At 37.0% G+C, this 23,914-nt stretch overlaps 1 protein-coding gene across 1 annotated transcript; it reads right to left on the reverse strand.

Moving 5' to 3' along the window:
• Positions 1-7,728: 7,728 nt before the first annotated feature.
• LOC306658679 (oxysterol-binding protein 1-like) lies at positions 7,729-12,287 on the reverse strand. Its single transcript, XM_079135849.1, has one exon. It carries the CDS (start codon positions 12,223-12,225, stop codon positions 10,225-10,227), a length of 2,001 nt encoding a protein of 666 aa, XP_078991975.1. The 5' UTR covers positions 12,226-12,287; the 3' UTR covers positions 7,729-10,224.
• Between the last annotated feature and the right edge of the window lie 11,627 nt (positions 12,288-23,914).

Below are 23,914 nucleotides of genomic sequence, written 5' to 3' on the forward strand. Positions count from 1 at the left end.
CGTCGCCGTCCGTCGCCCCGCCACCTGCCCCGGCCCTCGCGGTTTCCCGTCTGTAATCAGTTTTTGTAATGGCAGTCAGCAAATAAAGGGTTGCTTATTATTAAAAAAAAAAAAAAAAAAAACAGTATCAAGTAATTTTGTGATTTTCTCCATGAAATCATGTGTCCTATAAGTTTAATTTTTCCATTACTGATGATGCTAACATGAATCACTAAATTGGTATCTTGTGGTTTTCTCTTCTGCAAAGTTGTCATTTTACTTTATTGTTTTCATGTTCTATGGGAATATAACTTGAGACTGTATATCTATTTGTGCTCCTCATCCAACTTTCAATTCATTCAGGGTTTATTTTATTCAGTGTAGTATAATGTCTGGATATTATTTTATGCTGCTTTATTCTTATAAATGTTCTATTTCAACAATTTCAGACTTACAGACATTACAGTACAAAGAATTTCTAGATACTATTTCCCAAATATTAACAGTTTACTACCTTTGCTTTATTTCATCTCCACTATTCTCCTTTTCTAAATAAATATAAATGTAGGTTTATGACAAAGTTTAGTTTCTCTAAACCATTTGTGAATAGTGCATAATACCATTTTATTCCTAAATGCTAGTGTACAGGTGTTTCTGCCACGTCCCGCGTGGGTGAGGGAAGGGTTAACTGCCAGAGGATGGCCTGCCAACAATAAATCAATTAATTACCCATAAACTTATCCATTAAACACACAAGAGCCAATACTATTTTGAACTGGGAGGGGGCGTGATGAATCGGGCCATACCAGACCTGGCCTCTAACACGATGAAGTAGCCCACCTCTCCTTTATTTAGAGTTGCGTAGGTAAAGGAGCCCATAGCAAGAGGGATTCTTCTATAATGAACAGGATGGAGTAGAACTAGGGAAGCCATTTGCTCAGGGAACTACCATATTGTCAGATGGTCAGCCTCTCCCACACTGGGCTACTTACTTCCTAGGCTATCTGGAACATTCTATCATGGCTGCCATTCCTGGGAGTCCAGCCTCTGTATCCATGGCTCAATCAATTCTGATTCTGCTAGATATGGATGACTCTCCACACTAGTGTCTCCTAAAAACAAGGAATTGTATAACTGTAGTATAATGATCAAAACCAGAAAATTAAAATTAGATTGAGTATCTAATCTATAAATCTTATTCAGGTTGACCAGTGATCTCAGCAATGTCATTAATAACCATAGTAAATCTAAGATTGTGGATTTTCACAATCTGGGATGCATTGTGTCTAGTGGTCATGTTTCTTTAGTATCCTTTAATCTGGGGCAGGTACTGAGACTTTCTGTGCTGTTCATGACATATATGTTGTTAAAAGGCATAGGTCAGTAGTTTCATGCATTTTTTTTTTTTTTTTCACTTTGGGATCAGATGATGTTTCCTAATGTTTAGACCTAGGTTCAGTCATTAGGGCAGGAATGTACCACTAGTAACATCAAGTTCTTCCCAAAGTAGCATATTCAGTCTGCACTGCTAGACTTTCCTGGCTTAATGAAGCAGTCATCACTCTCATGGTCAAGAATTGTTTACAGCTTCCAGGAAGAGCATGCATCCTGTAGGACTTAAAGGAAGCTTCTAGACAAATGAGAAAATAGTTGGGGGCCTCAAAGTTACGCAGTTACAAGAAACTATGGAGGTAGGTACTTGGTTCCACGTCTGGTCAATATTGACTTTGACTATTTGGTTAAGGAATATCTTCCAGTTTGTTCTATGCCGTAGTTACTATTTTCCCTTTGTGTTTCACAAATGTTATGCAGAGATACTTTGAAACTGTAGAAATCTGGTTTCTCCTCATAATATCACCTTCTACATTTATCATTTCATTGATGATTCTTGCTTGAATCAAATTATTACCATGGTGATTACCCAGTGATGATGTTCTTATGCTGTCATTCATTCACCACAGAAAAATACAACAAAACAAGCAGATGAGGGAGAAGAGTAAGCTTCTTGTTTTGGTACGTGCCTGCCCCAGATTTGGCCTATGGTGATTCTACATCTCTTTGATGTGTTCACACTCATCTTTGAGTACTTTTTGACTTCCTGGCACAACAAGATTTCCTGAGTTTATCTTGTATATTATTTGCTTCAGGCTCAGAGTCAATAATTTTTTCCTAGAAACTCTGATCCCTTTTAAGGGGGAAAGATGTGAGATCATTTGTGGTGGTTGTGAATATTGCCCTTGGGTTTTTATATTAAGTATATATTTATTATATATTATGTGTAACATACAAAGGTGAATATATATTTCACATAGATACCAAGCAGGAAGGATTCATAATATATATGTTAGGGAGATTTTACAAATGTTTCATATGTACATTAAGTATATTTAATATAACATTAGTATACCAAATTGTAGAAAGTCTAAATAATGTTCAATAAGAAAATATCTCTATTTTCATATCCATATAATAATGTAGTATGCAACCATTTTAAAATATCAGATCTATAGTGTATTGATTACTTCACAAGTATAATTCATGCACTCTGGATTCATAACACATCTGAAGCAAATTTATTCTAATATCTGTAATAACTGCTGAGGTGCAAAAGGAAGCTGCCTGTTATTGACACTCTACCTTGTTACCAGAAAAGGTATTTGTTTCTAGATTTTATTTTTTGTTCCCAGTGCATGAGTGCCCAGAGATAGGGTCATCAAATTAACCTGAATGTCACTAAGGGATTGTACATGGGAATCCATGTGCCACAAATATTTCAGTGTATTAGGTAAAGCATATTAAAATAGTACCAGAGGAATTTTGATATACTAAACAAGGATTTGGCAAAACTTTTCTACAAGACCAGATAGAAAATATTTTAGGCCTGGTGAGCCAGAAGTTCTCTATGGGTATAGTCTGAAATCTGCTATCAATGATAAGTGAATGTGTGTGAAAGTAATTTAACAAAACATTAATTTCAGGGGATGGGGGGGCACTTGTGTAGAAGATATGAGGCCCTTGGTTCACAACCCCTTCAAAACAAAACAAAAATATTCCATTTACAAAACCAAGTAATGGACTGGATTTGGTGCAGAGTTACTGATTTCCAGAATCTGTGCTAAAACTCAAAGGACTGCTAATAAAATGAATCCTCCTTCGAATGGTACTGTGCATTCATGTCATGTTCCTTTTTATAGATGATGGTGTGACTATGCAAACAATAATTCACAAAAATTTAGTTCATAAAATAAGACTATTTTCTGAATTTCTCTTCCTTGGTTAATATTATTGAATTGATATCTCAATATGACTGCTTGCTTTGTACATTTCACTAGATGAAAATATGCTAGAATTAGCATTTTTATCATTCAAGAAATACTACTCTGAAATTTTTTATCTTTCTGTGTTTTTTATTCATTAATATGAGCAAATTAATAGATTTTATAAGAAATTGGTAAGCAATATTCAGGGGTATTTTAGTATAGTTTATAATTTTATGAACTTATTACTTAAATTTTTGCCTAGTCATTTGCGGTACCACATGTATATAATTTTTAAAATCTTTGAATTGTTTTAAATATATTACATAATTATTATGTAAGAAGTGAAAAATACAGTTGAACAAGATAAAAATTTGATCGTATTTATGCCACTTAGTATGATGTCATGGGGGGCAGGGTCTGTACTAACTGACTTAATTGTCCATATTTTTTAAGTACTTGCATCAACCCCAGGGCATGCTCTACCCCTGAATCATATCCCAAACCCTCTGTTCATTCTCTCAAGAACTTGTCCAAAATTGTTTTACCCAAAGTGACCACTGATTTTTACTTTAGCAAATCTAAACATAACATCATGCACCGCGCCCAAACTACTTAAATGGGTGTGGACTTCATATAAATAAGTAGCTTTTCAAAATGAGTTCTCTTTTGCAACCACACCTAGAGATATATACAACCCACCATCCCATCCAAATAATACTAATATGAATAAGAAAAATCAGAACAAAGTGCAAAATCAAGAATAGCCTTATATTGAAAATGAGAAAGAACAACTGCTGCCATGTATCCACAAACAGTCTGTCCCAACCTGGACACAATCTGGTATGATCTGAAGAAAATAACCAATTCTCAGTTTTTCCCTTGGTAATCAGAGAAGTGGGGAACATAATGAAACACTCAGGATTTTCAGGCCACTGCCTTCTCTCTCCTGTATCATGGAGAGCTAAAATTGTGGCCACTGAGAACAAAGGAGAACTTCATAGCTGGTTGAACACCAAAGTACTGCAGACAGATTCCAACAGGAACAATAGATTATGCATTTGTGACAGAGACAGACAAAGCTCTCTTCTGCATGGAGACTCCATGAACTCTCTTACTGGGATTATTGGTGAAGGTCTCCCTCTTTATACTCTCATGCATATGAAACCACTCATGAAAGAGAATATCCAAAAAGAAATTCTCAGTCAAGGTATACAGTTTAAAGAGCACTTTGAGACAAGACAGAGCTATTATTGTACAAAAAAAATCGGACTTAAAATGAGACATCTTAGTATTTATGTTAAGGGCTAAGAAAGTGACAAAAGACAGTTTAGTGTCAAAAATTTTAAATATTATAATAAAAACTGAATGACTTAGAAAATCCAATATCAGGAATAAGCTGCAAGAAATTCAAATGATCATTAAATTTGTGACTCTCAATCTTTTTTTTTTTTTTTTGCCTTGTAAAGTAATTAGGATGGAACTCAGGGCACTCTGCAACTGAAAAACAGCCCCAGGCTTTATTTCCAATTTATTTTCAGGCAGGTTTGCCCTAAATTGCCCAGGATATTAATTTGGACTCCTTCTGCCTCAACCTGGAGAATGACTAGGATTTCAGGCATCCACACTGTACATAGCTTCTCAATCTTAATTAAGGGGATAAATAAGGCAAGTGAAACTACAATATTGATAAGAAGAAAGAGAAATAATCACAAGCTTAGAAGAAATTTTTGATGTTGTTAGTAATGCACTATAGTTCTACATAATATGGGAATATTGTTTTTATATAACCATATATACATGAAATAAAATTGGCTCCACTTCAGTCCCCAGAACTTTCTCTTTCCTTCCACTCTTGCCTTTTCCCATTCCTCTAATATAATGCTCTTTATTTATAGTTATTTAAAATTATTGCTTTTGAAATATATATAAAGGTGAGACTACTGTAGTACACTCATATATTATATAGCATACATAGGTCAGTTACATTCCATCAGTTCTCTCTCTTCTTTAATCTCTTCTTCTGCTCCATTGATCTCCCTTCTGTTTTCATGGGATTCCCCCTTCCACCTACTTTAAATTCTTTTTAATTTGTTCTAATTAATTTTACATGACAGTAGAATGCATCTATGCATTTTGATAAATCATACATAAATGCAGTATAATTTCTCATTTTTCTGATTCTACATGTTGTAGGATCACAATGATCATGCAGTTATATATGTACATGAGGTAAATAATTCCTGTTTCACTCTATCCTTTCTACCTCAGTACCCCAGCCCCTCTCTTCATTCCCCTCAACCTAATCTAAAGTAATTCTATTCTTCCCTAGTGCTTGTTATGAATTAGCCTCAGCATATCAGAGAAATAATTTGGCATTTGGGTTTTTTTTGGGGGGGGATTGACATTTTGCATAGCATGATATTCTCCAACTACATTCATTTACCAGCAAATACCATAATTTCATTCTTCTTTATGACTGAATAATATTCCACTCTGTATATATACAACAATTTCTTTCTCCATTCATCTGTTGAAAGATGCCTATGTTAGTTTCATAGTTTGGCGATTGTGAGTTGAGCTGCTATAAATATTAATGTGGCTTGATCATTGTAGTATGCTTATTTTAAGTCCTTTAAGCATAAACCAAGGAGTGGAATGACTGGGTCAATTGGTGTTTACATTCCAAGTTTTCTGAGGAATTTCCATACTGCTTTTCCAGACTGCACCAATTGGCAGACCCACCAGCAAAGTATGAGTGTACCTTTTCCCCCACATTCTTGCCAAATCTTATTATTGCTTGTATTCTTGATAATTGCCAACCTGACTAGAGTGAGATAAAATTTTAGAGTATGTTTTATTTTCATTTCTCTAAATTCTAAAGATGTCGAACATTTTTTTTCATGTGTTTGTGGATCAATTGTATTTTTTCTTCTGTGAAAAAGTTGTTCAGTTGTTCAGTTGTTCAGTTCCTTATCCCATTTTTTAATTGGGTTATTTGGTTTTTTGGAGTTAAGATTTTTGAGTTCTTTATATATCCTATAGAATAATGCTTTATCTGAGGTACATGTGATAAAGATTTTCTCCCAATCTGTAGACTCTCTCTTCACATTATTGATTGTTTCTTTTGCAGAGAAAAATATTTTTACTTTGAGTCCATCTCATATATTGCTTCTTGATTTAACTTCTTGTGCTTTAGTAGTCTTTTTAAGCAAGTCAGATCCTAGGCAGATATGGTCAAGATTTGGGTTTGCTTTTTCTTCTAGTACTCACAGGGTGTCTGTTCTAGTGCCTAAGTCTTTGATCCACATTGAGTTGAGTTTCCTGTGGAGTGAGAGATAGAGGTTTAACTTCATTTTGTTACATAATTTTTCAATTTTTTTCCCAGCACCATTTGTTGAATAAGTTATCTTTTCTCCAGTAATGTTTTGGTACCATTGTCTAATATGAGATAACTGTATTTATTTAGGTTTGACTCTGTGTCTTCTACTCTTCTATTGGTCTATGCATATGTTTTGGTGCCAATACCATGCTGTTTTTGTTACTATTGCTCTACAGTATAGTTTAAAGTCTGGTATTGTGATGCTTCCTTTTTTTTTTTTATTTTTTGCTAGGAATTGCTTTGCTTATTTTTCCAGATGAAATTCACAATTGCTTTTCTTAGTTTTATGAAAAATGTCATTGGCATTTTAAATAGGAATTGCATTAAATTTGCATAATGCTTTTGGTAGTATGGCCATTTTGACAAAATTAATTCTGTCTATCCAGGAACAGATGAAGTCTTTCATCTTCTAAGGTCTTCTTCAATTTCTTTCTGTCATGCTCTGTAGTTTTCATTGTAGAGGTCTTTTACCTCTTTTGTTAGATTGACTCCCAATCATTTTATTTGTTTTTGGGCTACTGTGAATGGGGTAGATTTCTTAATTTCTTTTTCAGTGGATTCATCACTGATGTATAGGAATGTGTTTGATTTATGTGTATTAAGTTAATATCCTGATACTTTGTTGAATTCACTTATTCTAGAAAGTTTTGGTTGAAATTTTTGGATCTTCTAAATATGTAATCATGTCATCAGCAAATAGTGATAGTTTGAGTTCTTCACCTATTTCTCTACCTATTTCTATACCTATTTGACACCTTTAATTTCTTTCTTTTAATTGCTCCTCCCTTATTTGTTCTAGCTTCTACATATGGGAGAAACTTCAACACTTGATTTCCTGAGTCTGGCCAATTTCACTTAGCATGATATTCTCCAGATCCACCCATTTACCAACAAGGGCAATAATTTCATTCTTCATGGCTCAGTAAAAATGCACTATATATTTCCTTTCCCCTCAGTTATGTACCATCATCCCAGCTGGTTTCATAACAGTGTGAATTACACTGCTTTAAAATATTTTTTTAAAGAATTAAAATAATTAACTGCATTTAGCTTGAGATTTTTAGCCATACATTTAAGAACCAAAAAGGATGAATATTTTTTTTTTTTTGTTTCATTTTCATGTGACTTTATTCCACCTGAAGGACTCTAAGCTGCTTCCATTAGCAGGAATCTGGGGATCAAGCCAGAAATGTAGTGTAGATGGTAGAGGAGGAAAAGGGGGGATAAAGCAGGAAGTTCAATTTAGTTGGGGAATTCACACCCTATCCAAAGCCCCAGATGAGGTTCCTGCTTTCACAGGCCTGCTTGAAAGAAGCCCTAGCATAACCTCTGCTTGTGCTGGGAAAAGCATTCTTAGGAGAACATTCCTCCAGCAATGAGTCCCTCCTCTCTCATGTTTATCACAGCAAGGAGGGATGGTGGGGAAGGATTAAAGTACTAATTTACCCAGTAAAATCCAATTTCCCTGGAGGGATGGCTTCCTCTGGAATGATAGTCTCCCCCCCAGGACCCACACTGGCTGAGGCTCAGCAGTTAAGGAACAAAAACAAAAAACACTAACAAAAAGCATACAAGGAAGGCACCTCAATTTGTGATCCTCAACCAAGGGTGGGATGCACAGGGGAGATTTCTGAACAAGACAACTAAAACAAATACAGAACATACAATAAGAAGGAAGCCAGGACCCAACGGGCACAGTTCGCTGATCCACCCCACTTGATGGTGCTTTCAGCCCCATATCCTAGGAAGAAAGTTCTTTTGGGATTTAGCCTATGTGCTGGACAGAGGCAGGAGTAAACAGGAAATTACCCTCCTGATTTTCTACCCATACTCTTCCTAACAAAAGAAACAAAAGTGGCAAGAAAGAGATTAGGATTTCATTTTCAAGAGTCAGGTAATAAGGAGAGCAGAGCCCAGACAGCAGTGGGCACCCCAAGATACAAACCATGGACAGACTCCCTGCTCAGTAACTGCTAGACGTGATCCCACTCGGGTTTCAAATCTGCCTCTTAGAAGATGGAAAGGAAAGGGATGCCAATCCACATCAACTCATGTCCAAGAGAGTCCCAGGGAGACAAGTGATATTAAAAACCAAGATTCTTAATGGGAAGGAGGAAAGTCAAACAAAAAAATTAGAATTTTCTCTACATATATATAATATACAGATATTTAACACATTATTCCAGAGGTGGCTCCAGTCCATGGGGCTTGAGAGATGGTGAAAACGCTTTGTTCCAGATTAACTTCTCTCGAATTCTGAAGTATACCGGAAGGGGACAGGCAATGATTTGCTCCAGCCTGGGGCACAGGCCCAAATTGGTATTGTGCCGGGAGAGAGAAGCTAAAAGGCAATGAAGGAAGCGGGTGAGGAGTAACCGGGAAGGTAAGAGTGGCCAGCAGTCTTTTTCCATCCTGCCTGTGTTCTCAGAAGTTCTCTGCCTGAGGAAGTCTGTAAAACCCCGTTATGAGGATAATGTGACTCTTTTACCAACCACCAAAGTGGCCTCCAGTTGCTGCCAAGAAGATGGAGAACAGCAGAGGGGTGTTTCACGTGAGTGAAGATAGAAACTTCCAAGAAGGTAACTGAAAATTCCAGCCCTACAGAACAATCACTCGCAGGTGTTCTAATACCTGTTATCTGTGCGCAACGCCCCATTAAACCAACCCCAGGGGTGAACACCTTTCGCAATGTCAGGCCTAAGCTCCACTGCAATCACTCTCCATGTCTCTGCTGGTTAAGTCTTACGTGTTTCTTTTTAAAGGAACTTTAAATCAGTTCTTGCTCTGAACAGCACCAAAATGCTCATGAATCACAAGTTTACGCAGATCTTGGCTGAGCAGGATACTACAAGGGGAGGGTGAATGACATCACCTTAAATGGGGCAGAGGGAGGAAGAAGAGCCAAGAATACTTGACTTTGTAGAAGTGAAATAACACTAACTTTCAGCCACTAAACCTCTCCCTTACAAGGTATCTAGTACATCGATTTCAGCATCAATCAGCTAAGGCAACCAGCCAATCACCACCACTGGTGTCTGCTTCTGGTGATTGATTTGGAAAAAATGATTGGTTAAGACAGACAAACTTGAGGAAAGCACTTGGTAAGAGTCACAACTGCCAGCTTTCCTGCACATCCTCTGTCCTCTTCTCCGTTTGATCCTCTTCCTTTGTGTTACTGGCGCTTCAAAAAATGTCTGGGCATGAGTTCCAGTCCTGCTTTTCTTTGCACTCCCAATATTCACCCCTATAAATATGGGTTAACTCCTTGGTCACAGGGTCCTTCTTCCGCTCAAACCACAGTGCCTTATAAGGATCATATGGCGTGCCATCTTCCGTGGCTTTCATAGCTTCTGCTTCTCTCTTTTTTCTGGAAAGTCTTTGTTTTTCCTCCAGGCGCTGCTTCTCAGCATTGGCTTCATCCCAGCGCCCATTTTCCATCAGTCTCTGGTCAGGCCGTAACCAGCTGTCTGTGGGTGCAGTGCCGCCTTCCCAGGCGTTGAGAGTCAGAGCCAGCTCTGAAAAGTAGTACATATTTTCTGCATTCTTCGGTAAAGGATTCCTTTTCCATAGCATGACCCTGCTTTCCTCTGCTTCGTGGACTCTCTGTCAAGCATCACCCCCATTTTCCCCAACGGCTGGTTGTATTTTGAAACAATCCATTTTCTCATCCCAAGTTCCCACAAGGGCAAAATGAACTTTTCCTGATGGATCTGTCACTTCCCCTGTCACCTTTCTTGCTACGTCCCTAGAGAAGTAGCTATAAGGAACAAATTTAAGATTACACTTGTCTCCTGTCTTGTGATTTATAATGTCAATTTCACCAGACTGATCTATCCACAACTTGCCCACAATAATGTTGTGCACTGTTGTAGTAACTTTTTTCCAAGTGTAGTGATGCCCAGTTGCATGGAAAATACAGTGGATGGTACCAAGGGGCATAATGGAGAGGTATTTGCCTCGAAACTTGCTGGTGATTTTGATTTCCTGACGCAGCGTCCAGCCATTTTTGGACTCGGCATGATGAGCTGCAGCGGAGGGATGATGACTCACCTGCTCACAGAGGGATCGGTACCCATTCTCCTCTAGTCGGTCCAGCTCGAAGGTCTCCCCAAGGAGTGGGTTGAATGGCTTGCTGGTACGGAAGACAGGAGTGGAGTAGGAGGACACGGTAAAAGCTGCAACATAACAGAGCTGTTCTAGAGAGTTCTCACATTTTGCGGCTCGGTCTAATAGCTCATGGTATTCCAGATCTTCAGTAAGGCGCTGAAGCATGGATAAGGGCTCATTAAAGTTCACCGGCATGGGGATCTTAGAGAGTTCTTTTCCAATGCAGTTCTTCATGATACTCCATAAATTGAGGCTATAGTTTGGCTTGTATGGTATTCTAGTTCTCTTTTCCTTCTTCGTCTCTTCCAGCTGATGCTTGTACTGTTCATCAAGGCTAATGTCACTGCTGGCTCCACTGATGTTGCTGCCAGTACGTTTGTGGCCCAAATTTTCAGGCATGGTGATGATCTCTGGTGCATCAAAAAATTCATTCTCATCATCTTCATCACTCATGTCTCCTTTCCCAGAGCAACACTGATCTTTACCAGAACCTGCGCTGCCAGGAGTGTTCGCAGGCAGCACTGTGGCTCCCCGGAAGGCCCTCTCCAGGTGGTTGTGCTGCTTTGCCAGCTGCTCAAGGGTTTCTTCCAGTCGGATACGCTGGTCTCTTTCATACTGCAGTGACTTCTGCCACTTTTTACTGTGGGTCTGGGCTAACATGAGAAAGTCTCTGCAGGCATTGATCATGGCATTGGATGTTATCCTAAAGAGTGTGGCTCGCTCATTGACCTGTTTGATCTTTTCATTGCTCTCAGCAGGCAACTTCAGGGACTCCAGCTCACTGAGGGAACGCTGCAGGGCTGTGCCATGCTTGGCTATCAAGTCATTGCAGGTACTCAGGTCCTCCACTTTGCTGGAGAGGGTCCGGAGGGTGTTCTGCAGTTCAGTCTTGTCAGTTTGTGAGACAGACTCTTCATCTCCTGATTCATCTGATTCTGCCAGCATCTTCACAGCCTTGGCCTTGGCCAACTCCAGGGCTGTCACCCAGCGCTGCCGTTCCACTTCTGAGCTAGCCTTCAGATGGTAGGTCTGAGCGCCCCCATTGGAAATGATAAAGTTGCAGGAGTCCTCCACAGTGATGTTGGCTGTGGCGAGGTTAATAGTTCCACGGCAGGTATGTCTCATTTCTGCCTTTGACCTGTAGTAGCTCAAGAGCCCGTTGCTCAGCACGAACCACCGCCGCTGGTAGCCTTTGATATAATTGGTCCATTTGAAGAGCCAGCCCTCTCGAGCCGAGCCCGAACCCCCAGCGCCCGAGCCGCCCGAGCCCCCAGCCGGCGGCGCAGGGGTTGGGCCAGCCGTCGCCACTCCCCCGGCCCCCGGGCCCTGGCCGCCCGCAGCTGCCGTGGCCACCGTCCCTGACGCGACCCCGGAGCCGGGCCCCGCGTCTCCGCGGCCGCCGCCTCCTCCCACCACTGGGGGACCTGCGCCGCCGCCGCCAGGAGCTGCAATGGCTGCCGGGCCCGGCCCCACCACTCCTCGCAGCTCGGTCGCCGCCATGAGCCGCCGCCGCCCCGAGATACAGGACCGGAACCGCCTACGAGAGCCGCCGCCGCCGCCGTCGCCCCGAGCCTATTTTTTAATGAAATATCATACAGGTACAAATAACTCTAAATCAAATCTGAATAGATTACCTATCATATTAGAAACAGGATTATCTGTAGATGTTTGGAGACAGGGGTCTGCTGAGGGTGAGGACGTATGATGCCTACCTAATGCACACTCAGATATCGGAGACCAGGCTCTGAAGGCACAGATCTAATTTTACTTAGGATTGTACAGGACATATATAGGCACATTATCCAATCAGGTTAGCACTCTTGTCAAAGCATAACAGAATAAGCCTATAGGTGCACTATATGTCAAGTTATTGTAAACAAACCAAGTATGCCTAAGTAATTCTGTCCAGCAACAGGTCTAAGACAAAGGACTGGGGGGATGGTAAGCTCCAGCATACAGCATGAGGTGAGCTCACATCACAGCTTGCTGGGATGCTTGATAAGCAAGGCCTCCCCTCAGCTCCTAATTCAGCCTCAGCAGCTGCAAAGACCTTCAATCTATGGCAAGTCTTTACCTTTACCTCAGTTTCTCTGTCCAGACTGGTCTTGCTTACTTAGACCATGGCATCAGCAACTGCTGTCAGATAAGCTTGAGGAATGTTCCCTACAGTACTCCAGTGAATTGAAATTTCATGTCTTTGGTACCTTCCATCTGTCTTCGCAGATATATGGATAAAATTATCTGTTCTTTATTAGCATATGTTTTACTTCTGAGGTGTTTGTGGGAAAAAATTAATACAACTTGCAATTAGTTTTCACACTGTTAATGACAGGTTCCCATAAAATGTCTTGCATCAAAATATGGAAGTTAACGATATTAATAAGGTAAACAGATGCTCAGACTCAGGTGAAAAAATAAACCTAATCAATAGTGTACCTCTACAAAATTTGATAGGATAGATAAGAATTTTGCAATTACCTATTTAGTAATTAAATTATTAAGGAGTAATTTATGGTCACCATCCTTGATACAATTGACTCTTATGATTAGAGAATGAGCAAGATATTTTTACCTGTGCACACAAACAGATAAAACATGCACCTGTAATTGTGCCTAAGAAATAGATGTGAAGTGTGAATGATATGAGCTAGAGCTGTGAACCTCTATTTGAAATCACCTCTGGACTTGGGTCCAAAAGACCGAGAGTAAAGCATGGTCTTTGTTCCCCAGGAGACTATTTACAGGAGTGAACTCTATATATCAATGAACATTAGAAACATTTGGGGAACATTTTCAGGTATAAAGGTTACTAAGACCCTCCCATTAGATCCTATGAGACAGATTCTAACATACTAACTCTTCGATTAGGTCTAGGCACCTGCATTAAACAACAACAACAATAAACTGTCCTTTGCTGATGTAACTAGTTAGCTAATGAAAAATTGAAAATACCCACTAATGTAATTTATTTTTTGTTCTCTAAATTTATGATCTTCAGCTGAAATGATTTCCCTCCAAGTTCCCACAGCCTACACAACTTAAAAACTTGATATTTGTAACACTTTTTCTCCCATATGACTAAGTAGATTGCAACCTCCTACAATTCATGATCATCTTTTCATTCTCCAATGGAAGGAACACACATAGACAAATAAGTATCACTGAGTACAGAACTAATTGTATTATAATAGAGTCATAAAATCTGGTGAAAAATAAAGGTTTGTCATATTACTTCTTGCTTGACAGTAATTTATTGGGCATCGTGACAAAGGAAAGAATAGCAAGACATTAAGAGTTGGCAGAGATATTCTAGAATTTCACTCCAGAACTAAGTTCTACCCTTCTGTTTCTCCTTCCCTTGTAGAAAACCAACTGCACTTTCAGCTTTCTTGTAATCTGAAATCTGGTTGGAGTTAGGCTTTTGGGAACATAAGCCGGAGGTCAGTTTGTAAAAGAGAAGACGTGATATTTAGTCTTCCATTTCCCTCCATACCACACTGTGGATTGATGACTAGTCCAATTACACTGCTCTCCTTTAGTGTGGTTTTCCTTGAAATCCAGCCACTATTTCCACTTTGATTTTTTCATTAATTTATAATTCATGTAGCAAAACATTTATCTTTCTAAAGTTTATGATTCAATTGATTAAAGTATTAAATTATGCATCCCATAGAGCCATTATCACAGAGCATTTTTATCACCCACCAGAGAACCCTGTATTCCTTATCTATCACTGCACGTTTTCTTCTTTCCCATATTCTTGTGACCATGTCTCTCCTTTGTATGTCTATAGATTTATCTAATCTTGGCATTTTATTAAAAAGGAAATTTATTTTATGTGAACCTCTTTATTCCTTCTATTTTTTTATTTGTTCTAGTTTGTTGTATATGACAGTATAATACACTTCATTCATTTTGATAAATCATACATAAGCAGAGGATAATTTCTCATTTTTCTGATTGTACATATTGTAGGATCATATCAGTCATGCAGATATATATGTACATGAGGTAAATATGTGAGCCTTTTTGGTCTGGCTTTTTATGCTGTGCATTTTTTTAAAGTTTCATCCATGTTGTAGTATGAATCATGTTTTCATTTTCTTTTTATTACTGAATAATATTTCATGTGATAAATGTTTCACATTTAGTTTAAACATTAAAATAGCAGTTAACAAACTTTTGCACTGTGTCCACATTTGGACTGTAGTAATTGTTCTATGAACTTTCATGTAAAAGTTTTTGTTTAGACACAGATTTTCACTTATTTGATGTGGACCTAGGAATAGTATCATTTGGTCATATTGATACCGCCTTTTACCGGTGATGAGTCCTGCTTCCTCAGGTGTTGAAGTATAGTGCCAGAGAAGCACACCGACACACAACTTTATTAAAGAAAAGTAAAAGCAAACTTCCCCCCAGGTGGAAGAAGGGAACCCAAAGGCAGAATCCATAGGATGACCAAATCTTGTCCTTTTTATAGGTTTTTTTCTCCCATTCTTTTTCCCTTATCTCTTTCCTTCCTGCCTACAGGATTAGGCTCAGTTTTGCATAAAGTGAGAAGCTATGGGCAGGGGCAGGGCCAAGGTGATTCAGACAGGTAAGTGCCCATGAGACATTAATTAGCATCTCCTTGCCTGTAGTCCCTGACAAGGGCAGGTGAATTTGGTAATCAATGAGCTCTCCAGGTCCTTGACATTCCATTCTCCCAGGGCAATCTCCAACTTCCAGAAGCAGATGGCCTTCATGGCCTCCATTTCCTCAATCTGACCCAATCCCCTATTTCTACACTAACTGCCTGTCCCCTATTCTGGCTTCAATATGATGGGTTTAATTCTTGAAGAGCCAGGCAGAATTTTTTTCCAAATTGGGTGCTTTCCCAATAGTCAGACAGGTTCAACTTTCTGTACATCCCTGCCAAGACTTGTTATTGCATCCTTTGATTGTAGTTACCCTAATGTGAATAGTTGTACAACATTGTCATTTGATATGCATTCCACTAATGACTAATGACACTAAACATCTTTTCAAGTGCTTAAGTAGCCATCTACATATCTTCTTTGGAGAAATGTCTATTCAAATCTATTTTAATCTGGGTATTTGTCTTCTTATTGAGTTGTAAAAGTTCTTTAATATATTGTGAAGATTAGATCCTTGTGAAATATGATTTACAGACATTTTTTTTTATCCTGAAGCTGTGTTTCAACTTTTTAAATAGTGTCCTTTAGAGAATAAAATCCTAAATTTTTATGAAGTCCAATGTATTTATTTTTCCTTTGGCTGTATTTTTTGTGCTATATCTTAGAAACAGTTGTATAAATCAAGTTCATGAAGATTTATACATTTGCATCCTCCTAGGACTTATAAGGTTATATTTCTTAAATTCAGCTATTTAATCCATTTTGAGTTAAATTTTGTGACTGTTAGGAAGTAGCAAACCAACATCATTCTTTTACATATGGATATTAAATTGTCCTAGGTTATGGTTTGGATATTAGGTGTTCACCAAAAGCTCATATGCTAGACAATGCAAGAAGGTTCAGAGGAGAAATGATTGAGTTGTGAGAGTCTTAACCCAGTCAGTGAATTAATCTCCTGATGGGCTTAATAGTGGTAACTGAAGGTGGGTAAGGTGTGGCTGGAGGAGATGGGGTCTCCTTCTTTGTCTTTGGGTTATATATTTTGAATCTGGTGAGTGGAGTCTCTCTGTGCTTTCGGCTCTTAATGTGAGTCATTTCCCTCTGCTGCACTCTTCTGCCATATGTTGAAGCCAGAATTAAGGACAGGTAGTTAGTGTAGAAATAGGGGATAGGGTCAAATCAAGGAAGTGAAGCCATGAAGCCATCTGCCTCTGGAAGTTGGAGACTGCCCCTCAAAGAATGGTATGTCAAGGATCTCGGGAGCTCATTGATTACCAAATTTACCTGCCTTTATCAAGGACTGTAAGCATGGAGCTGCTAATTAAAGCCCCCTGGGCCTTACCTGCCTGAATCACTTTGGCCCTCCCCCTGCCCATGGCTTCTCACTTAATGCAAAACTAGGCCTAGTCAAGTAGGAAGGAAGGAGAGATAAGGGGTGAGAGAACTGGAGAACAAAAGAGACTTTAACCTATAAAAGATGTGTGGTGCGCTCACTTCTTGGGACTTTAGAACATCAGCCATGGCCCCCTTCTTCCTCCCAGGAGATGTCTGTGTTATTACCTTTAAATAAAACCTGCTTAATATGCTTGCCTTGGCATGCTTCTCTAGTGTTCAAACTTCAACATTAGAAGGAGCAGAACTTGTCACCATTAAAAGGCGGTATCAATGTTCTGCCTTATCTCAAGCCCCAAGGAATGGAGCTGGCCTTCTATGGACTGAGACCTCTGAAACCATGAACCCTCTAATAAACTTTCCCTCCCCTAAAATTGTTCTTGTCAGGTCATTTAGTCACAAGAGCAAAAAAATTGACTAAAATAGCCTACCATGATTTATTGAAAAGACTATTCCTTTCTCATTTAATTGTGTTGGAAACCTTGTTGGAAATCAACTGACCTAAAATGTATGGACTTATTTCAGGACTTTCAATTTTGTTCCATTGGTCTATACAACTACCCTTTTGTCACTAATACACTTTTGATGGATTCAACTTTGTAGTAAGTTTTGAAATTGAGAAGTGAGAGTACTCTAACTTTGTTCATTTCAAGATTATTTGGGCTATTTTCTGAATCCCCTGTTTATCTATATGAATTTTAAAATCATCTAGAACATTTCTGCAAAAAAAAAAAAAAAGAAACTATGGTTTCCATAGGAGTGAATAGGTTTATCAGAATGTATAAATAATATGTTACTTAAAATAAGACTATATTGAATATTGTCCATATATTTAGATTTTTAATTTTTTTAATGATGTTTTATAGTTCTCAGTGCAAAAGTTTTATTCTTCTTAGGTTAAATATTTTATTCTTTTTGAGGTTATTACACATAGAATTATTTTCTTAATTTCAATTTTGAATTGTTCATTGTAGAGAAAAAATATTTTATATTGATCTTATATCTTGCTGAAGATAAATATAGAGCAAGAGCAAGGTTGTTACATGTACAACTTTGCTGAAATTGCTTAGTTCATTTAATAGTTGTGCATATATTTCTTTTGATTATCTAATTCTGTATCATGACATTTGCAAACTGAGATAGTTTCCTTCTGCTTTTCAATGTGAATTTTTTATTATCTTTTTTTTTTTTTTTGCTCAATTACTCTAACCAGAACCTCCATTATAATACAAATGGCAAGAATGGACACTTTGTCTTGTTTTTGATATTAAGGGAAAACATCCTGTTTTTGACAATTAAATATGTCTTTCCTCAGTTGAGAAAGTGGCCTCTATTTATAACATATTGAGTAATTTTTTTAATGAAGAATAAATGAATCTTTCCAATTTTGTTTTAGCTTCTAATGGAATGATTAAGTGCTTTTCGTCCTTCATTTTACTGATCTACTCTTTTGTGTTGATTTCCATATGTTGAACCTATCTTGCTTTACTAAAATAAATCACATTGGTCACTAGGTATTAACATTTTCAGACACTGTTGGATTAATTTTACAAATATTTGGTTAAAGATTTCTGTTCATACAGGTTATTAGTCTATAGTTTTCTTTACTAGTGATACGTTTGCCTAGTTTAAGTTACAGGATGAAACTGGCCATACAGATGAATTGGGAACATTCATTGGGAACAAGAGTTTGGAAAAGATTGTGAAGAATTGATTTTATTCTTTGGTGGATGTTTGCTAGAATTCATTTGAGAGGTTATCTGGTTCTGAATTTTTCTTTGGGGAAATTTTTACTCCAAATACTTATATTTATAGGACAAATCACATTTCCTATTTTTTCTTGAGTTAGTTTTAATAGTTTTTGTCTTCCTAGGAATTTGTTCATTCAATTCAAGATATCCAATTTTTTTGCATACAATTATTTATAGCATTTCATTGAAATTCCTTCACCCAACTTTTTGTCTGTAAGATTGATAATAAGTATCTGTGGTCACTGTTGTGCTTGAGCATTCTTTCTTTCTTCATCTCTTTTCTACATCTTTAGAAATGTCCTGAAAATTAAAACATCCTAGGATTCTTCTCTTGAGTGTACCCTCTGTTTCCTAACTCATACATCACAGTAAATAGCTGCAAGAAAAGCACTTGAAAAGAGAATAGAGAACACTCAAGGAACGATGGACAATACAATATTTCAGTGACTTAGTGTTGTGGCTAATATACTAAGAGTGGTGATCATAGAAACTGGGAAGTACTAAGAAGGACAGCCACCAGCACCCATCCAAGATATGTCACTGTCAATTCCCTTAGAGTACATTTCTTTTTTCAAAAAATATTAGTGCAAGATTCTATCTATTCAAGGCACATCATTAGTGAGTATACTAATTCTGAAGAAAATATACTGATAATTTAATTGTTAATTACTTACAAAATGCAAACCAATTTCTAGAATAAGTATAAAAATGCTTATCTTAAATTTTATATGTAATGGAATGTTTCTGAATATTAAAGTGATATAGGTTCATTTAAAATTTGTGAAAATATTTAAAAGTAAGAATAATAAAATGCTGTGCTTTTACTAATTGACTATAACAAGTGACAATATTTGGGTATACTTACTTTCCATATTCTTTTATACAAACTTTTTATGCTATTTTTATGTGGGTTTGTTCATAAATAACTTCTTTATGTATTTTTTCAAAACTTAAGCCTTCTTAATGCCTTATGTGGAATCTCTAAGTTATTTTGGATGGTTTCAAGTATATGTTCTATAATTAATTCCTTTCAGTTTAGTATTTGTATTATTTCCAATCTGCTATTATATAGATGATTCATAAGAATGGATAAACATGCTTATAATTTCACTTTACTTTGCATGTTTTATAGGTTGACTCTCCACTATCCTTAATGCTTGAAACTGGTATTGTTTTGTATTTTGGAATTTGGAATATGAGGAATATACAGAATGAGATGTCCTGGGGATGGCACCCAAGTCTAAATACCTAATCATCTTTCATATATACTTCATACATATAGTCTGATGGTAGTTTTATACAATACTTTCAGTGCATCTGTAGTTTGACTGTGATCCATCATATGAAGATAGGTGTGAAACTTGTGGCTTTAAGTTAGCAAATCAAGAAATTTTAGATTAGTGATATTGAACCTGTATAAAGATTTGTGGTACAAAAACAGATCATGTTGGTTATTAATTTGTAATATTATTTTCAGGAAACTCTCCATGTATTGAGAATATTGTAAATAGAAGCACAGATATTAATCAAAGCTATGATTTTGGGACAGGTGGATAAAGTACTTTTCCAAACACATAATTCATAAAAAAGGAGAAAGGAATAACTTAAGCTGTGTTTTATTGAACTTATCCAAACTAACAACCTCTCCCACATGTAACCTTATTAAGGTAGAGTCTTACAAAAATGTCTTTTTTCTGGGAATACTGAAGAGATGCCCATTTGAAAGCTGATTATGGCCATAAACTTTGCATGATTTAATGGAAAAGGTGATGATTATACCACTTTGAACAGAATATTTAAGAATCAGGGTGAAGTTCTCCATATTTTCTTGTCTGCTTTGGGAGGTGGATGCTCCTTTAGCTTATATGTTGAAGTGACTGTTCATATAAGTTTGTTAGATTTGTCATAAGTTACCAAAGACTGGGTAGTTGTAACAAAAAATATTTATTTTCTCACAGTTTTGGAAGTTTTTGGTACAGTTGTTTCTTCTGAACACCTGTCTTCTTGGCTTGGAGATGACCCTGCTCCCTGTGTCTCCACATGGCCTTCCCCTGGATCTGTCTGTGCCCTTATAAGAACACAAATTGTATTGCTGTAGGGTCTAGGTATATGAACCTATTTTGCCTTAATTATTTAAAGACTGTTTCTCCAAATACAATCACACTCTGACATATTGAGGGTTAGTATTCTAATATAAGAATTTGAGGGAACATAATTCAACCCACATTGCTACTATGGGTAGTGGGTCCTTTGCTGACCCACTAGGATCTGCAATGTGAACAAAACTTTATTCCCTTTTTGTTCATGTTAAGTGACAAAGCTTTAGTTACTCTAGAATAATCCAGGAAATTCTGAATCATATATTTCAATCAATAAGTAGTTTATAAGTCATTCTGTGCAAGGCAAGAAAAATGAGAAAATAAATAACCAATTCCCCTGTTCTAATAGACCCTAAATTTAGTGTGTGGGGATGACAAAAACCAAACAAAAAACTAGTTGAATGTAAATACATGTGGGCTAATTGTATCTCTGATGAATCATAAATGTTTTTGGAAACTGATCTATGTATCTATGTAATTTAAATTAAAAATAGACATACACATATACACATAATCCATACAAAGGTAATTGAAAATTTTGAAGCATTTTATGGGTTATCTATATTTTTCTTATATTAATAAGGTATTTTAACCTTCTAAAACTTTATCCATGGTGAAGCTGATGGCTGGAAAAAGTAATTCAATTGTCTAAGGTTAGAAAGTCTTCTGTTTTCAGAACTTGCATATGTTTTCCAAATTCACAATTTCATTTTTTATTTATTTATTTATTTATTTTTTTGGTTCAAATTACAATTTGATGATAGTAAGATCATTTTAGAAGGAGGTTTCCTATTCCGCCCATAAATAACAAAAATCTCCTGGCACCCTGCTTGATTAATCATTCAACTGAATCTTCTATTACTTTTTTTATAATTTATTTATTTTGATTCATTTTACAGAAATGGGGTATAACCGTCTTTTCTCTGGTTGTACATGAATTACAGTCGCACCATTTGTATAATCATATATGTACATAGGGTAATGATGTTTGACTCATTCTGTTATTTTCCTTTCCCCCAACCCTCCCACCCCTCTTTTTCCTCCCTATAGTCATCTTTCCTCCATTCTTGCTTTGCACCCACCCCATATTATGTATCATCATCTGCTTATCAGAGAGATCATTCGGCCTTTGTGTTTTTGGAATTGCTTATCTCACTTAGCATAATATTCTCCAGCTGCATCCATTTACCTGCAAATGCCATAATTTTATTTTTCTTTATGGCTGAGTAATATTCCATTGTGTATGTATACCACAGTTTCTTTATCCATTCATCAATTGAAGGGCATCTAGGTTGGTTCCATAATCTAGCCAATGTGAATTGAGCAACTTTTGAACATTGATGTGACTACATCACTGTAGTATGCTGATTTTAAAACCCTTGGGTATAGATGAAGGAGTGCAATAGCTGGGTCAAATGGTGGTTAAATTCCAAGCGTTCTAAGGAATCTCCATACTGCTTTCCAGAGTGGCTGCACTAATTTGCAACCCCACAAGCAATGTATGAGTGTACCTTTTTACCCACATCTTCACCAACACCTATTATTTCTTGTATTCTTGATAATTGACATTCTAATTGGGGTGAGATGAAGTCTTAGGATAGTTTTAATTTGAATTTCTCTTATTACTAGAGATGTTGAACATTTTTTCATGTATCTGTTGATTGCTTGTAGATCTTCTTCTGTGAAATGTCTGCTCATTTCCATAGCCCATTTATTGATTGGGTTATTTGTATTCTTGTTGTAAAGTTTTTTGTTTTTTTTTTTTTTAGTTCTTTATAGATTCTGGATATTAATGCTCTTTCTGAAGTGTGTGTGGCAAAGATTTTCTCCCATTCTGTAGGCTCTCTCTTCACCTTGCTGATAGTTTTCTTTGCTGAGAAAAAAACTTTTTAGTTTGAATCTATCCCAATTATTGACTCCTGCTTTTATTTCTTGTGCTTTGGTAGTCATGTTAAGAAAGTCTGGTCGTACGTCAACATGATGAAGATTTGGACCTCCTTTTTCTTCTACAAGGTGCAGGGTATCTGGTCTGATTTCAAGGTTCTTGATCCATTTTGAGTTGAGTTTTGTGCAGGGTGAGAGATAGGGGTTTAGTTTCATTTTGTTGCATATGGATTTCCAGTTTTCCCAGCACCATTTGTTGAAAAGGCTATATTTTCTCCATTGTATGTTTTAGGTAGCTTTTTCTAGTACGAGATAACTGTACTTATGTGGGTTTGTGTCTGTGTTCTCTATTCTGTACCATTGATCTACCTGTGTATTTTGGTGCCAATACCATGCCTTTTTTGTTATTGTTGCTCTGTAGAATAGTTGAAATTCTGGTATTGTGATAGTCCCCTGCTTCACTCTTCCTGCTAAGGATTCATTTTGAATTCATTTTGAATTTCATGATTACTTGCTCTGTTTCTATGAGGTACATCATTGAGATTTTAATTGGAATTTCATTGAATTTGCATATCTCTTTTGATAGTATGACCATTTTGACAATATTAATTCTTCCTATCCAAGAATGTGGGAAATCTTTCCATCTTCTAAGGTTTTCTCTAATTTCTTTCTTTAGTGGTCTGTAGTTTTCATTGCAGAGGTCTTTCACCTCTTTTGTTAGATTGATTCCCAAGTATTTTATATTTTTTGAGGCTATTGTGAATTGGGTAGTTTTCCTAAATTGTCTTTTAGAGGATTAATCAATTATGAATAAAAATGCAGTAGATTTATGAGCATTGATTTTATATCCTGCTACTTTACTGAATTCATTTATGAGTTCTAGAAGTTTTCTGGTGGAATTTTCTAGCTCCTCTAATTATATAATCATGTCATCAGCAAATAGGGAGAGTTTGAGGTCTTCTTTTCCTATTCATATCCCTTTAATTTCTTTGGTCTGTCTAATTGCTCTGGCTAGAGTTTCAAGGATGATGTTGAATAGAAGTGGTGACAGAGGGTATACATACCTTGTTTCAGTTTTTAGGAGGAATTCTTTCAGTTTTTCACCATTTAGAATGATATTGCCTATGGGCTTAGCATAGATAGTCTTTACAATGTTGAGTCATGTTCCTACTCTCCTTTTTTTTCTAGTGTTTTGAGCATGAAGGGGTGCTATATTTTATCAAATGCTTTTTCTGCATCTATCGTAATAATCATGTGCTTCTGAACTTTAAGTCTGTTGATATGGTGAATTACATTATTGATTTCCGGATGTTGAACATACCTTCTATCCCTCGGATAAAATCCACCTGATCATGGTTCACTATCATGGTTCACTATCATTTTAATATGTTCTTGTATGCAATTTGCTAAAATTTTGTTAAGA

This window comes from Sciurus vulgaris, assembly GCF_902686455.1.
Source record: "Sciurus vulgaris genome assembly, chromosome: 4".
Taxonomy (NCBI): domain Eukaryota; kingdom Metazoa; phylum Chordata; class Mammalia; order Rodentia; family Sciuridae; genus Sciurus; species Sciurus vulgaris.